At 24.3% G+C, this 17,075-nt stretch overlaps 2 protein-coding genes across 4 annotated transcripts; one reads left to right on the top strand and one right to left on the bottom strand.

The window, feature by feature from the left end:
- Nucleotides 1–270: 270 nt before the first annotated feature.
- LOC113547829 (trafficking protein particle complex subunit 2-like protein) lies at nt 271–2,309 on the bottom strand. Its single transcript, XM_026948353.1, has 6 exons — nt 2,017–2,309; nt 1,769–1,841; nt 1,435–1,598; nt 1,104–1,191; nt 913–992; nt 271–429 (listed from the first exon to the last, which is right to left on the bottom strand). The coding sequence occupies exons 2-6, from the start codon at nt 1,799–1,801 to the stop codon at nt 384–386; spliced, it is 411 nt and encodes a 136-aa protein (XP_026804154.1). The 5' UTR covers nt 1,802–1,841; nt 2,017–2,309; the 3' UTR covers nt 271–383.
- A 267-nt stretch (nt 2,310–2,576) lies between these two features.
- LOC113548643 (ankyrin repeat and IBR domain-containing protein 1-like) lies at nt 2,577–16,433 on the top strand. 3 transcript variants are annotated; one of them, XM_026949629.1, is made up of 22 exons: nt 2,577–2,905; nt 6,235–6,405; nt 6,495–6,613; nt 6,681–6,888; nt 6,951–7,133; nt 7,791–7,968; nt 8,039–8,217; nt 9,615–9,848; nt 9,918–10,063; nt 10,168–10,387; nt 10,634–10,768; nt 12,372–12,531; nt 12,600–12,736; nt 12,916–13,152; nt 13,219–13,353; nt 13,424–13,580; nt 13,689–13,797; nt 13,871–13,911; nt 13,997–14,183; nt 14,256–14,432; nt 14,497–14,701; nt 14,760–16,433. In XM_026949629.1, exons 2-22 carry the CDS (start codon nt 6,340–6,342, stop codon nt 15,411–15,413), a joined length of 3,867 nt encoding a protein of 1,288 aa, XP_026805430.1. In that variant the 5' UTR covers nt 2,577–2,905; nt 6,235–6,339; the 3' UTR covers nt 15,414–16,433. The 3 variants fall into 3 exon arrangements, with proteins under 3 accessions (XP_026805430.1, XP_026805429.1, XP_026805428.1); XM_026949628.1 differs by having other exon boundaries at nt 2,579–2,905; nt 6,240–6,405; nt 13,994–14,183; nt 14,760–16,429; XM_026949627.1 differs by having other exon boundaries at nt 2,579–2,905; nt 13,994–14,183; nt 14,760–16,428.
- Nucleotides 16,434–17,075: the final 642 nt, after the last annotated feature.

Consider the following 17,075-nt stretch of genomic DNA (forward strand, 5'->3'; position numbering starts at 1 on the left):
CCAGTAAGGACTTTTTACAATAAAACTAGCAATACATTTTCAATATTTTATGAACTTTTAAAATTTTAACTACAAAATAATTTGTGAATTTTCAAGATTTTGAATGTACAAATACTCACTTTTTATAATTATAAAAAAAATATATTTCATTTTTGAATTATTTTTATTATATGTGAATATAATCACAAAACAATTATAAAACTATATTAAAAACTATAGATACATTTTATTAAATACAAAATAAAAATAAATTTGCATCATAAAATAAATATTCATACATTTTTCAAATTAAAAATATTTTTATGATTCATAGTTACCAAACATAATATATTAATTATTAAGGATAAATCAGAAACCAATTAAAATGATTCTTATTAATCTATTTACGAGTTTCCAGTTAATATACCTCGAGCAACTTTGTTAAAATTCCTGTAAAAAAAAGATTTGATATTATTCATTTATTTTTACATATTTTAAATACGGTATCAGTTTTTGAAACAAATTAAAACTTATCATAACAATATATATTATTATACATGATAATTTATTCAATAGAATATTCTCGTTAAATAAGTATTTAAATAAAATATTAACATTTTTGTTTATGTATAAATTGAAAATTGAAATCATTTAAATACAGTATATTTTACTGTTTTTTTAATTTTTTGAATGGTTTATAATATTAATTTTATGTTCCAAAGCAAAATATTATTTTAAGATCTTTAAAATTTAAAAATTAAATTTTTTGTGAAGTTATTTAGTTATAATTTGTAATTATTATAAATGTGTATATTGAAGTGAAGTTGTGCAAAGATAATCAGAAAAATGTTGGTTCATTTTTCAAAATTGTTATAAAAAAAAATATTTTCAAAATGCTAAGATATCTTAGTTTAATATTTTATAAATACTAACTCAGATGTAATATAATCTCCAGGAATATAAAATGGATTACACATTAAATCAGTATAAGCTGTATGTAATTTTCGGAACATCTGAAAATGATATAATTTTGGTATTAAAAATATAATAAAATAATGCATTAACATTTTGTAGTAATTTAATAAAATAAAATATTAAATAATCCATAAGTCTTATTAACTTACAAAACGTATTTCATTATCTCTAAGTAACAAATTTCCAGAATCTATCACAACAAAAAATTTTACTTTAGTATTTGTCACATATCCATAACTGATTATTAATTGTTAAAGAAAATTGACAACAATAAAACACTAAAATTGATTTATTATTGTTACAATTTGAAGAATAAACTATAGTCTTCAAAAAAGTAACTTATAATATAATTTACAAATTTAGATACTGGTCTGTCATTGCCAGGCGTGTGGATATTTTTTCATTCAGTTCATATAATCATTATATTGAATTAATATTTCTGATATTTCTATAGCTTAAATTTTAAATAGTAAAGGATACATTTTATGATCTTCTGTAGAGTACAATAATCCTAAATATAAATCTCGCATATCCTTTTTACCAGTTTTCAATTTTTCTTCAACAAAGTCAATTGATGAATGTATTTCATATTGAATTTGTAATTCATCTTCTGGATTTAAAGAAGTTACATATTTTGGCGCGTTCTGAAATGAAACATATTATTTATATCAATGTTACATTAACTTTGCTATGATTATTACATGATAAATATAATATTGAATTCTCTAAGAGACATAGATACCTTTGACAAAGAAATCAATTAGTTAATTTTAAAGAACCAAAATCTATAATACATCATTTGTTATTTGCTTACCTCTTTGCTGACTACAGCCACACACAACGCCATAATAATCGTAAATAAAAATACACTTTTAAATATTAGGTATCTATAAGTGCATAAACTAATGTAAGTAGATTATTTAAATAATCCTAATTTTCATGGGCTAGGATTATAAATAAAATAATTTGAAAAACGTAAATGTAAACGCAGTATAAATTTGGGAATAGGTATGTTATTTATTGGTTATTATTATTTATTACTTATCCATATATTATATCTACATTTAAATTAAATTGTAATATACTCCAGGGATTGTGATCTGTTCTCTGTTGTCTACTCGTCAGTAGTTGTACACGCCTTTTAAAATTCTACTAATCTTTAAACCTTTGTTATTTTAATTAATAATTATTTGAATGGTTGATGGCTTTACGTCTATCATCTAACATGTTAAACATACTATCATATTGCTGTTATCATTTTTATATCACCACACTATGAACATAGATGACCGAAGTCCGTGTATATATATGTAATCTATGGTCATGATGTATGAACATCATAGGTGTTGTTATAATCATTGACATTATGGTTATAATCATACTCACGGTCTACTATTATATTCATAGAAATATTGTATTAATGTATTTTTTATTTATTTGTATGATATATATATATATATAAAAATAATAAAATGTATCATGTTATTATAAAATATATTTTTATTGATTAAAACATTTCTATGGGATATCACAGACTAAGATATAAAAAATTATTGTTAAATTATCGACAATAAAGTGTTTATTGTTCCAGGTGGATTTTCGCGCGGGCGCAATCTCTTGTTTTTGTTTTGATAAAATGTATTATTATTTTCTTATTACGGGTTATAGTAATTTGTTGTCTTCAGGATTCGGATTCTAGAAATTGGAAGTTGAATTCAGTAGTCCGTTGCTATACGCAGAGTATTTAGTAATAATATGTCGCAAAATTAATCATATCGTTGTTCCGTGGGAACGAAAACAAGCAGAATGAAGACCAAAACTCGACGACACACGTATTATATTTTCGCTTCCATCATGCGAAAATGCGTAGTCAAGTTTTAAATATATTAGTTACTCGATCCAATATAATAATACAGATATTTTATTATAAACTCCCAGTTTCGAGTTTATTGTGAGTATATGTTAGACAAATCTATTTATATATAAATCTAATATAGGTACATTAACTTAAATAAATAAATAAATGTATATATATTTATCATTAAGCTCTATTGTTGGTGTAATGAACATTTTGCTTATGTTGAGTAATAGATCATAAATTCCTTACTTTGATAATTTTCACCAACTATGAACATTTAAAAATATTAATTTAAAATAACAATGCTTAAATAAATGCTTTATTGACATTAAAGTTAATTCACAAAATAATAAGTCTTTGTTAATAATCTTCCGATGGTTGTTTTACCCAAAATCCATGTGCTGCATATGATTCATCGTTTTCAATTATGTCAGGTCCCCTATAAACTTTTATTTGAACTCTCCCTGGTTCGTCTAATAGAATAATAAAATACATTAATTAAGTAGTCATTTATATTTGTGTGAGTATATCAGCATATTATATAATATATAAATAAAAATTGGGGTTGCATGAGTAGAAATAAATTTATAAATTTAATTTATAATAATCAAATTTAGTTTATAATAATAATAAAGTGATTAGTACCTACCTAACTAATCTATCTAAATTAATTATGTTGAGTTATATTATTGCTTTATATTTTATATAAGTTTATACTTATATTAAGTTGTGGTGTATTGTATTGTGTTAAAAATATATAGCCAGTCTTATATACCTATATTTTTATAATAAAAATTTATATTTTACATCAATAGATCTTCTGAGAGCCATTTCTAATTTTTAATATATTGGTACATCACCACAAACCCATCTTTATTTTTCTATGTATTTAAGTGTAAGTATACAAAACTATCATATTCCTTATTTTAATTAAACATTTGATATAAAATGTTAAAATCGTATCTAATTATACTGTATAACATTCCTTCATATTTATTTTAAAAAATGTAACTAATAAAATAAAAAAAATATAGAATAATTAATAATAAAAAATCTTATTTTCTTAACATGTTGACTATGTTCGTCTTTTATTGTCTTTACTTCATTACATTAAATAATTATTTCTAATAAATATAAATTACTCTTATGTATGGTCATACTTAAGGGCAATAAATATATATTTAAAATAATTAATTAAACCAAAATAGCATTGACTGTATTGCTGGTCAACCCTTAGTACTTAAATTGACATCAAAAGGCAGTCAACATATTAATATGTAAATATTTAAAATATTATTGTAATTAAAGATATATTACATTTTTGTATAGAACCCATTGAATCTTCATCAAAGTATTTATGATTGGTATAAATTGGTTCATCTTCTGTATCTTCAATGCTCTGGGTTGGTGTATAATCATTTTCCCCAAAACTTTTTGATATTGATATAATTAAAATAATAAAGAGCATAAACTGTATCAAAATATGAAAAAAAAAATTATTTATAATTTTATATCTGTTTAGTGGTAATTTGTTAGCTTGAAATTATTTTTATTGATGCTAATTGACATACAAAAAGGAATTAAAAAAAACTTAGTTATGTATGACAACAGATATTTAAATTCAGTTTCAAGAAATTCAATAAAATTCAATAAATTATAATATGTAATATTTACCTTTTTAGTGTCCATAATAATATATCCTATCTAAATGCTAAGTACTCAATTACTAAAGTCTATAGTTACAATGAAATCAATAAGTTAAAAAAGGAAATTGTTCAGTATGCCTTAGATTCAATGTTTATTAAACCATGAAAACCACAGATGATACAATATGGTTTACTATATACCTATCAAATCATAATGGATATTTATGTAGGTAGATACCATGAATGGTAGGTACTAATAGAAATTGCGATGTCAGGCATTGTTTTTTTTTACTTTCCTTTTATACGCTTCATTAATATAATATATTTTTTTAAACAATTATGTATACTCAATATTTATATTTTTTTCTTAAATACAGAATTATTTCATAACATGTATTGTATGAAACTTATAATCAGTGGCATAGAAAGAAAACAATATGTATTTGAATAGATAAATCATTTTATTTTTTGACGTTACAATTTGTCTATGTAACCATAATATAAGCTGTACCTATCATGCTGAATTTTATATTTAATAAAAAAATACTTAAAATCTGAGTTGATAATTATATCATATGAAAACATGTATGTATGTGTATATTCAATCAATGGTTATATGATTAAATTTATGATGAAAAATTAAAATGTAAGAATTTGAAAATTTTTGATGATTGAAACTTTATATTTGGAAAACATAAAATTAATAGTAATCATTTTGAAAAACAATAGTATAAGATTATTCTTTACAAAAATACAAACCTTGTTTTCATCTTTTAATCTTTATTATTGTATATCAATTTAAAAATTATATGGTATTTAGTAATTAGTTTTTAATACTTTAAAATGTTGCTAAAACTAATTTATTATTACTCATTACACATAATTAAGTATAACTATTTATATATATAAAAAAATAAGAATAAGAATAGGAAAGCTTGATAAATGTAAAGTAATAATATTTAAATCATTTTTTCCTTTGTCCTTAGTAATACCTACATAAATAAATTAATTGTTAACATCATAAGCTTTTACACTTGATAAATAAATAGTTTTATTATCATTAATCAACATAGCTAAACACAAAACATATCATAAAATTGATTGTTAAAACAATTTAATATACTTTTGGATACAATTTTCAAATTACATACTTTGTTAACAGTTTTTACTTACCTATGTAGTTAACAAAAGATGACAGATCAGTTTTTAATGTTAACACAATTTTTGACTTCAGTAAAATTAGTTTGAAACGTTGCAATCTTAATAATATATAATTATTAGTTAAAGACTAGCTCTTTGAAATTATAGACTTATATAATTAACTTATATATTATATTTTCTTTATATATTTGATAAAATTTTTGTTAAAATAAAAAAATATTAATACAAAAAAAAAAAAATAATATTTTTATTGTTGTATTTGTCTAATTATGTTTAGTATTCTAAGAACAATTGTACATACATTTAAATGTATAGGCTAATTATTAATTAGTTATTAGATAATATTTTTAACACATTAAATGCTAAAATCATAATTATTATTTATATAAAAACATATGTATAAATGATCAAAAAGGTTATCTACTTAAGTTATTGTATAATTAAGCAATGCGTTATAGTAAAATATAATAATACAGTAGGTATATATAACATTTTATTATTTATATTTTAATTGAATATATAAAATTAATTTATTTAATAATGTTAGGTATTAGCCAATGTGTATTGTACTTAATTAATAACATTATTATAATTATTAATGGTTTTTAATTTTAGTATAGCCGTCAAAAATGAAAATCATAACAAATATAGTATTTAAAAAAAAATCAGTATGGATATTTGATAGCAGATAGATATGTTATATTCTATAAAGAAAACAAAATGGGTGGTACGTCTACCAAATTCAAAAAACATCTACAACGAGGGGATGAATACGCTGCTATGCGGGTAAATATTAAACATTTTATCATGAAACAAAAGACCAGTAAAAGATAAAGATAAAGATCTCTAACAATTTTAATTTTTGTATTTTGTAGCTGTATTCAAACTCTCCAGAACTTAAAACTCTAGACCCCAATTGGAGCTATGGAGATAGTCATAACCATAATACTCTTTTACATTATGCAGCTAAACATGGAATGAAACATTTACTTAGGTAAATTAATGCTGTATTAATTTAATTGTTGTTTATGCATTAATAAATATTTACTTATGAATTATAGGGCTTTCTTAAACGAACATAATGGAAATCCAAATAAAAAAAATAACTCTAACGAAACAGCACTTCATGCAGTTTGTTCTCTTTCTCCTCAAAGTCCTTACTCTGCACAAGAACGTCGTGCTGCCTGTGTAACAATATTATTAAACTGGCAAGGGGTAGAATTATCAGATGGAAGGAGAGAGAAAATACGACTGAGTGTTCAAAATAATGTAATTTTACAACAAATAAAAATAATTTCTAAATATATTAATATTAGACATAAATTTAATAGGACGGGAACACTGCACTTCATCTTGCAGCAGCTTCAGGTTTACAGTACTGTGTTGATTTGATGCTTTCACATGGAGGAGCCCCAATATTCAAGACTAATAACCAAAAAGAGACTGCTTGTGATTTGGCTGTGAAAAATGGAAATGAGACCTTGGCTCGTAAATTAGAGTCTCGAATGGTTTTTGTAAGTGTTTTGTTATATGTTCATTCAATACAATTATAAAATATTTAAACTAACATTCAAAGATTCTATATTATAAACAAAAAGTAATGTCTGGAAAGTTATTAAAATTTTAAAATCTGAAATACTTAGATTGTACAAATTTGGATTTTCCTTTAATGAATCAACTAATAAGTAAGTTTGATTTTTACAATTTTAAAAATATTTTATTGTTGTCATTTGTTAAATATAATTTTCTTTAAAATGACTTATACTTTTCTGGAATTAATATATGTTAAAAATATATGTTGATCCTTATATGCTAATTATACTATTACCACTCCAAGCATATTAATAGGTGCTTATTTTGAAGGGTGTGTGATTAACCATTTTTAAAATAATTAAGGCTTAAAAAATATTTTTTTTTTATTAATTATTAGTTACTACAATAATATCTTTAAGGGGAGTTATTGTTCCTATTACCCTCCTTAAATTACGTGTCTGCACCATTCATACGCAAAAATATATTTGTGTAACTCCTCACAAAAGTTTTGACTTACCCTTTTATTTTCCTATTCAGACTTACACATTCTATTTCTACGGTTATTACGTAAACCTGAATTTATCTTAAAAATAAGTTTATGTATAAGACTAATTTATTATAAATTTTTTTTTAACAAGGGTGAAGACTTGAAAGATATTTTTACTGTAGTGGATGATTATGATTTTGGGGAAGAGGAAACATATGCTGGATTGCGCACACAAGATTTACAAGAAGCAAAAGATCAGTTATTGGTAGAAACTGCTGATATGTTGAATTTGCCATTATTTACAGCTGAAGCATTGCTTAGAAATAATGGTAAAATTATCACTCTTTCTAATTAAATATGTGTAATATCTTTTACTTAAATATTTCTTTAATGTTTTAGAATGGTCTAGAGAGATTTTACTTGAACGATGGGTTCGTGACCCAGACAAGTGTTGCCAAATTGCTGGTGTACAAGTACCCATGTCTGTGCAGTCAACCAAAAAATTATATTTAAATGGGTTATTACAACATACAAATTTAAATGAAGAAGCTCAACTTAATGTTAATGATCAAACTATTGTAAGTGATGAATATAACATTTATTTCAATTGATTAACTAATAGAATTAGTTAGGGTTATTAATTATTATATTATTACTAAATAATGATAGAAATTATGCAACCAGAATTTTTTAAATATGTTTAATGGTAAAAACCATTTCAGATATTGCAGTGCAAAAACCAATTATAGAATATAAAATTAGAAAAATACAATCAACTGTCACTAAATAAATTCTATTACTATATTTAAAACTACCTATATTATCAATATAAGCTTCAACATTTTGATTTTTGATTAATTTTACATTAAAAATTCTTAGAGTAAAAGAGTTTAGATTGGTTTTCACTTCTTTGATGTGCCACTATATGATAGTGACCAATACTCCTTTTATACCTAAAAATGATTGTCTATACCCAGGTTATAAATTGTTTTGTTATCATAAAAATAATATAAAATAAATTAATGTTTTGAATTTTCATAAATGTGAGATTATTTAAAAAGGAGGCTACAGATCATAGAAGCTGGGTAATCCCCGCGATGTGTCTGGTTTCACTACTATAATGTAATTGTAATATCGGAAATAGTTTTCAAAAACATAATAAAATTATTTAAGAATAATTTCAAGTACAGTAAACAATATAATAACATTAACTTTCTAAAATTAAGGTTAATATTTAGCTAATTAAATAATATTAATATTTTTAAATGATAAAAATAATACTCCCAAAAACATAATTGTTTACAGTTGGAAATTTTAATCATGCTGATTTTTCTTAGATATGTAGTGATGTGATATATATTTATATATTTATCCAGAGCTTTTTTGAGTTACCTTAAAATTTATATTCTTTCAATCATAATTCTTTAGATCAAACATGACCAATGTAAATATAGTATCTACTAGACCAAAAATATTGAATAGAATACTATGCAAGCCACATAAAAAACTTATGGAAAAAAACATTTTATACAAGTTTACTTAAATTATTGTTGGGAAAATACAAAATATGCGCACCAAAATATATAATTGTCTCATATAATTTTGCAATGATCTTGGTTGCTTCAAGCATCAAAAAAAAATAAATATATATCATAGTAATAATTTACTTGTATAGATAGTTTTCAATTATCGTTTAACATTTAATATAGTAAAACAGTGTTTCTCAACTGGTGTCGTCTGGTAAGTCCAAACATGTCGCAAGAAGTACTAACATTAAATGCACAAACCTTGTTGACACTATATTTACAAAAATTAATAGGTATTATTCTTATTTTTTTTTTATTGTGTGTCACAAAGTATGAGAATTTTTAATAGTGTGTCGCCATAATACAAAGGTTAAGAAACACTGTAGTAAAATAAAATTATATTTACTTAATATTTTAATTATTTATTAATATTTTTTTTTTCTTTTTAGTGTGATATTTGCTTGAACGAACTGCCATTATCTGATTGTTCAATTAAATTGTGTTGTGAACATAAGTTTTGTAATTCATGTTGGAAACAATATTTAACATATAAAATTAAAAGAAAAGACTCTAGCAACATTTGTTGTCCAGCTTTACACTGCCATATTTTAGTTCCAACTGAACTTATTGAAAATGTTGTTAGTCCTGAAATGGCTCGGAGATATTTTGATCTTAATATTGAAGTAAATTGGATTTATAAAAATATATAACCATTATTAAATGTATAAAATTTAATTTTAAATGTGTCTTAGTCTTTTGTTGAAAGCAACCGTTCTATTAAATGGTGTCCTGTTCCAAACTGTGGACTTGCTGTTCGCTTACCAATATCTCGAAAATCAAAGCCTAATTCTAAGATAGCACGCTCAGTTGACTGTGGTAGAGGTCATTATTTTTGTTGGTATGTTTTAAAGACCATTAATACTTATTAGTAATTAAACCTACTTATTTGTTTTTATTTTGAAGCATTATTATTTATTTTGTTATATTTTTATTATTTAATAGGGAATGTATGGGAGATGCTCATACTCCATGCAGTTGTCAACAATGGTCTCAGTGGATGACTAAAATATCGGAAGTTAAACCAGATAAGATACGTGAAACAACTGCAGAGTATGAAGAAGCAGCTAATAGTTTGTGGTTGGTTACAAATTCAAAACCATGTCCAAATTGCAACTCTCCTATACAGAAGAATGAAGGCTGTAATCATATGAAATGTTCAAAGGTAAATACTTCTTCAATATTTACTTATAAATTTTACTGGATAAAAAACAAATATTTAACCTTTATTAAAGTAAAGGTATGTACTTTACATACACTTTATGTACAATTTAAGTTTAAATTAATTATTATTAAAAAATTAATTAAATTTTCAATAAATTAAATATTTTTTTTAAGTTTCATATTGTATGTTTTAATTAAATATCACTACTAAACAAATATATTTTATTAATTTCATATTTTATTTTAGTGTAAGTTTGAATTTTGTTGGATTTGTCAAGAAAGCTGGAAAAAACATGGTTCAGCTACTGGTGGTTTCTTCCGTTGCAATCGTATGAATGCTGTTTGCAAAGCTGATGAAAAACGCGGTCTTCTTGTAAAAGAAGTAAGTACTAATATAAAAGTATTATTTAAAAAATGTTGATGTATATTTATGGGATTTAATGCTTTTAAGACAATAACAAATTACGAGTAAAACCTTTAATTTTAAAATGTAAATTAATAGTAAATTTTGTATAGTTATGTCAACCATCTATCTTCATTGGTGAGACACGTAAATCAGTGTGGTGGAGATTATAAAGGTAGTTAATGGCAGAGAAAAGTACAATATTAGGAATAGAACTCTTCAGTTGATGAATAGGAAACCATTAAGTTGATACCTGCTAAGAGAGTAGGTGAATCAACAAAACTGTATATAAGTTTAATAAAAAACATTATAATCGATTGTTAATATTAAGCAGTTAAAAAATAGGTTTGCAGTTATGCAAATGGTAAAATATGTTAAGAAAAAAATCTGCAATCTGAGTTAATAGTTTAAATTCACGTATATTTCTCTATAAAAACCCAAGAAGTTAACAAGTTTTACAACATATTTCCTGAATGTGAAATGAGAAATTTAATGTATGTGGTAAGCAAAAACAGATTACAAATTAATTTGTTAGATAATTTGATTTCATGCTTATTTATTGAAGAAATTAATTTAGTGCAAATTTTAGTATATGTGATTGATCATTACCTAGCATTTTGATACAGAAAATTAATAAGTTTAAATCTAAGATTTTTATCATTCTAACTAATTTATTGATCTAGATCAGTGGTTTTTAACCTTTTTTGGTTCAGCACCTCTTTATTGTAATAACTAACTGCTAATGCCCCCTCATGCAAAATCAATTTTTTTTCCTATATATATATATTTATTTATTTATTCATCAGTTATCCGTTCACTATTATAAACAAGACGTTTCCTATTGACACGTAAAATCCGATTAGATAACATGCTGTATAGCGTTGTATAGCATATTAAATCAAAACTGTTCTGATTTCACATTCAGTTATTAGTAGTGTTGTTATATAATATTAAAAACTTGTATTATTTTTAATCTCAGAATTTGAAAAAGCTCACTGTCCTCTCAACTCCAATTCAAATGTATCGCCCCCTGGAAAGCGAAATGCCCTCAAGGGGGTGATACCACCTCCGTTAAGAACCACTGATCTAGATCTACCTGTAATCACACACAATCAAGACTAGATTGAAGATTTATGAATAGCTACATTCATTATTCATCAGCTAATATTAGGTACATTATTTACTATCAGCAAAAAAAAAAATGAGTTGATTGAATTGCACCTTAAAGAACAGTTGATGAAGGCAGTTATTTGTGTTTTAATCATATGTATATTTTAATAAACAACTACCTATTTGAAAAATAAAAGCTGTTCTAGGAGTGTGGGGGCTTATAAGTCATAATCAACTTGAACCTTACTGAGAAATGCATAATTTACTTCTTCGAATAGTTAGATTTTTAGATTAACCATAACAAAATTCATACTGCCCAAAATAAATTAAAACTATAAAACCGTTATATGCATACCAAATGGTTTTTATACAGAATGATTTGTATTACAATTTTTTTTTTTTTACACATAGGTAATAAAGTCTCAATTTTTTTATTAATTATCTAATTTTTAACTCTTATTATTTTCCATAGGCTCAACAAAAGAATAAGCAAAGTTTGGAGTTGAGTAAATTTCTACATTATTATACTAAATTTAAAAAACATGAAGTAACTCGCACAATGGAAGAACTGTTTGTAGAAATTGTTAAGAATTGGAGAATAGCTCTTTCGGCTGCCTTAAATATATCGGAAGGTACCTGTTCTCAAATTACGTATAGTTTATTCTATAAAATAATTACTTTAAATTCTGATTAATTATAGATGATGAGCGTACAAAATTTGTAGAAGATGCAGTTGTTGAAGTGCAGAAAGCCAAACGTGTTCTATGTGCATCATATGTGTATGGATTTTATATGCTATATAGTGCATATAATAGAAATATTTTAGAGTTTATGCAGGTAAAATAAAAAAAAGGTATATTTCATTAATTAGTTGGTTTAAAGCTATAATTATGAATTAACCAATTTGATTATATAAATTTTATAATTTTATAAAAATTTATTTTTTAAGATTATATTATTTAATATTATCCAAATTTCAATTTCTTTAGATGTAATATATCTAATATTTGTTCTAGAATGAAGTTGAAGAAGTTACTGAAAAGTTGTCAGGAATGGTTTTAAGGCAATATTTATGTAATCCAAGAAGTGCCATTATTAATACTACTAGTATATTAAGGCGAAAACGCCATGAATTTATTAATGCCATATCTGATGGGTCTATATCCTTAAAAAGTATGCCTTCTATTCCACCAAATGTTACCAAACCAAAATCAACTACTATGTCTCAAAAGCACATAAATGCTACTGCTAAAGTGAGTGTAAATATTTTTAAAAGTATAAATTCAATAAATAAACATGGGTTTTAAAAAAAATTCTAGGACTTGTTGAAAAAAGCAATTGGAGATTCAATTCAAATTGATCCAGATAATCCGTGGATTGTAGATTCAAAAGGACGACATCGTAATCTCACTGCTATATTAGATTGGCCTGAAAGTTGTTCAGACGAAGAGGAGGTTAGGAAATTTAAATAACCATAAGTTTGTTTTTACATTACTTTTGATTACTTTTAATTATTAAAACAAGGAAACTGAATTGGATCGAGCTCTAGCTGTGAGTGTCTTTGGCCAGTGTAAAATGGAACACTGTAAAAGAGCAAGAGTGAGGAATCCTAGAACATCAAAGTTTCACGAATACTGTAGCTTAAGGTGCAAAAATACTCACAAAACTTTGTTGGAAGAACGTATGTTAAATTAATATACTTTTTAATCACACTTATTTTAGTTTAACATAATAATAATAAGAAGAAAAATTTTTGAATAAGCTATTACCTATTAATTTTGTTAATTAGGAAAAAAAGAAAAGCGCACCAGTATTGTTGGTACTTTTGCAATGGACCTTATTGTTGCACTTGAAATGTCAAGACTTCAAATGATAAAAGATGCTCAACTAAAAAAAAAGTACATTATCTATTTTTTTTTTCTATAAACATAATAAATAACTATTGTCATTAACACTAATATTTATTTATAGGTCAGAGATTGAAGAAGCAAGTTGTAGCAAACATTTTTCAGGTGGATACTAATTTTAACTCATACATTTTTATAATGGAATAAAAACAATTAATTATTTTGTTATTTATACATATTTTTTAAGAAGTTCCAGAGGATTTAAATGATGATGACCAGCAATTGCAAATGGCTTTACAGATGTCTTTAGATGAAATTGCAATGGCTAAATCCAAAAATGTATCAAAATCTAAAGATGACAATGAAACAGTTTTACTTTCAAAAAATATTTCAGAGAATACTATTTTAAAAACAGATATTCCTGTTATCTTACCTAAGTAATTTATTTGTCGTTAATTGTTGTGTTAATAATTTTACAATATATAGTAAAAATTATATTATTTTTTCAGATGTAGTGGTATAAAACTTGATGATGGTGTATTTAAAGTAGGTGATTTACACAAAAATAGTTATTATTTGGATTTTAGTGAAGATATATATAGTCGAATGGAAAATAAAAATCTAAGGCGTTCATTATCTTTTGGTGATTTACTTTCACGTAGAGATTTGTACAAAAATAATCGAAGGTTTGGTTGTTATATATAATTAGTTTCCCAAATGAATGGTTTTTAACTTAATTTTGTTATTTAGATACTGTGTTAATGTATATCATATGAATGATGATGACAGGCAAGATAAAATGGATAAAAAACGTGGAAAATTGAATCACGGCTTTCAAGTATTGCCTAGAAGAACTGCTTCTATTCTCATGGAGATCAATAATAATGGTGAATGTCGTGCAGTCACATCATTGGATGACAGTAATATTGCAGCTCCTATAAGTTCAGACAAAAAAGTATAAGTAGCACAATTATTTTTTTGGTTGAATAACTAATTGTATTTATTTTCTGTAGCTGTGTAATATCTTGGCTCAACTTTATTGGCAAAACTCATCTAAACATTCTAGCATTACATTGCCAAAACGTTTAAGTAAAATTGGAAAAACTGCTGCACTAGACACGTCAGATGAAACAATAGAAAATGAATCAAAAAATGAACTACCTATCAAGCCTGAACTGAATATTAGAATTGAAAAATTTAGTAGTCACTCTGAAGATAGTGCTGATAATGATATTTCTGCTGACATAGAGTCAGATACAGGCATCCCAAAGTCACCAACACTTTTCATATCTGGTGTATCTATAAATCGTACACCAGAAACAAAGTCACCCATATCAGGTCGTCAATTAAGATCAGCAAGCTTAACAGTTCCAAAATTTATGTTAAAACCACTTTACAAAGGTAAATCAGCTGACAATTTAACTTCATGCAAAGAATGCAATGTTGTTCATACAAATAAAGCGCATTCCTATCAAACTTTATTTAGTGATGATAGAATGTGTGCTTCAGCTAATATGGCTGACAAAAGTAAATGTGTGTTTACATTTCCAAAATCAATGACTGACGGTGAGTTATTTTCAACTTTACATATCGATAGAAACAAATTAAGCTCAGATGATTTTCACGAAGCTTTATTCCTTAAGAGACGAAAGCACGAACAACATTAAATGCCATATTTATAATTTATATATTTATGGTATATTATAATAAGTTAATAGTTTACATACAAGTCTCTCTATAGGCTATATTCTTAATTTGGTATATAATAAATCTACCAATTATTTATAAGTATTCCTCATGTATTTATTTAAATTAAGTTGATTTATTCTGTTGTTTTGCATTTTTTTTACTAAGCAAAGGTTTTTTGACATAATCTCCATACAACTCTTACATTTTTCTGAAGACTTAAATTTTCTAGTCTATGCAATGCAAGTATATTAAAATGTAGTTTTAAGAAGAAAATATACCAAAAAATCTACTCTTATTTTTTTCATACCTAATAGTTATTTACGGTTCCTAGTTGGGTTGCAAAACAATCATTCTTTTTATTTATTTTATTTTATGTTAATAATATCCTTTTAAAAAAAAAATTAAGTACAATATTGTTCAAATCATCAAACATAATATAATACCAAAACTAATTTTTTTGTTTTGTATCTAATATTATAAATTGTTTGTAATTGTATATGTGTTAGAACTTAGAAATGTACTTGCAAGTTTATAAAACATTTTAGATTTTTTTTAATGTTCATTAATTAATAATTCCTATACAACTTCCGTGTAATCAAATTTAAATTTAAAATATTCTATTTTTTAATATTTATTTTTTTTTAGTTTTATATGAATTAAAATATGATTTTGCAACCCTTGTCCCTAATCTTAATGCCATTGCAATAAAGTCTGAAAAAAATCATTTATAATAAATATATAATGTTACATTTTTTTGAACAATGATTGTTATTTTTTCTACACAAATGTATTTAATAAATATACTTTAAAATTTACTATTTCTCCATTACTACATCAATATTGAATGGATCAATTTAAAAGTAAAATGATAAACAAATCTTTATTTATAATAATTTTTTGATTGCGAATATTGTAAAATCTACTTATATAGATTTAATCGGATTGCCATAAACAACATTTTTAATAAATCCTAGAAATTTAAGAAATTAGTTTAATGCCTATGATGTATTCGTAGTGATTGTTAATTAATATTGGATCTTATACTTTTAATAACTTTTTAGTAACATTGTGTTTAGTTTGAATGTTTAAATATTTAATCATATTGTATTAACTCAGCAAATTAAGTTTTCTAGTATATTTTTAAATACATTTATGTTATATAAAAATTGTTCGATAAAGATGTCTTAACTTTTTAGTTATAATTACTATTTATAAGATGCAGTTTACTATTTAGGTATATATTTTATGTGTCATTGCCAAACTAAGTAGGATTTTCCTATGTAGCCTTTGATTTGGTGTCAATACAAAAAATATATGATTTGTATTTGTAGTTAAGTTTTAAAAAATTTAATCATTATTTGTTATTTAGACAACATGGTTGTGCCAAGAATTGTTAAATATTAACTCATGATGCATAGAATATTTTTCTTGGGAGGATTTTTGTCAAAATTATGAAAATAATTTTTTTAACAGTATAATTATTTTTATTGTATTGGTCAGATAAATTGTAGTTGAGTAATTAAAATCAACATTTTTTATGTTAATAATGATAACAAAAAAATTAAAAACCTCTTAAGGTTACACGGCTAAATATACATGACAATTTTGACAGAAATTAATTCAAAAATATATTCTATTGT

Source organism: Rhopalosiphum maidis, chromosome 1 (genome assembly GCF_003676215.2).
Source record: "Rhopalosiphum maidis isolate BTI-1 chromosome 1, ASM367621v3, whole genome shotgun sequence".
Classification (NCBI taxonomy): domain Eukaryota; kingdom Metazoa; phylum Arthropoda; class Insecta; order Hemiptera; family Aphididae; genus Rhopalosiphum; species Rhopalosiphum maidis.

What these genes read in the sequence shown, in the direction of transcription:
- LOC113548643 (XM_026949628.1), top strand. Translation starts at nt 6,340, where the DNA reads ATGGGTGGTACGTCTACCAAATTCAAAAAACATCTACAACGAGGGGAT. An exon ending in ATATTTTAGAGTTTATGCAG is followed by an intron (nt 12,737 to 12,915) that starts GTAAAATAAAAA and finishes TATTTGTTCTAG; the next exon opens with AATGAAGTTGAAGAAGTTAC. An exon ending in TTGTAGCAAACATTTTTCAG is followed by an intron (nt 13,912 to 13,993) that starts GTGGATACTAAT and finishes ATATTTTTTAAG; the next exon opens with AAGTTCCAGAGGATTTAAAT.
- LOC113547829 (XM_026948353.1), bottom strand. Translation starts at nt 1,801, where the DNA reads ATGGCGTTGTGTGTGGCTGTAGTCAGCAAAGAG. An exon ending in TCTACAGAAGATCATAAAAT is followed by an intron (nt 1,192 to 1,434) that starts GTATCCTTTACT and finishes ATTAATAATCAG; the next exon opens with TTATGGATATGTGACAAATA. An exon ending in GAGATAATGAAATACGTTTT is followed by an intron (nt 993 to 1,103) that starts GTAAGTTAATAA and finishes TATCATTTTCAG; the next exon opens with ATGTTCCGAAAATTACATAC.